At 45.7% G+C, this 221-nt stretch overlaps 1 protein-coding gene across 1 annotated transcript in view; it reads right to left on the bottom strand.

Moving 5' to 3' along the window:
• Positions 1-2: 2 nt before the first annotated feature.
• Positions 3-221, bottom strand: part of LOC17874290 (F-box protein SKIP23) — a gene marked incomplete at its 3' end in the record, with an annotated part of 1,178 nt that continues 959 nt past the window's right edge. Inside the window, exon 2 of the mRNA XM_006279100.2 lies at positions 3-221. Coding sequence (XP_006279162.2) covers positions 3-221 — 219 coding nt within the window.

Here is a 221-nt window from a genome sequence, read left to right on the forward strand (position 1 = left end):
GGAGGTGGAGGCCAAAACAGCTTGGCATATTCAGGGATTTTTTGCACCAGCTCTATTTTCCCACTGTTGAAATCAAAGACTCCCAAATCTCGATCTTGCATTGCGCCCAAGTCTTCCCCATTGAAGACATTACCGTTGAAGAACACGGAGCTTCCCTCACATAGAGGCAAAATATCAAAAGCTGAAGCGGAAAAGGTGGAGTCATCACCAAGGAACAACAT

Source organism: Capsella rubella, unplaced genomic scaffold (assembly GCF_000375325.1).
Source record: "Capsella rubella cultivar Monte Gargano unplaced genomic scaffold, Caprub1_0 scaffold_135, whole genome shotgun sequence".
NCBI classification, from domain to species: domain Eukaryota; kingdom Viridiplantae; phylum Streptophyta; class Magnoliopsida; order Brassicales; family Brassicaceae; genus Capsella; species Capsella rubella.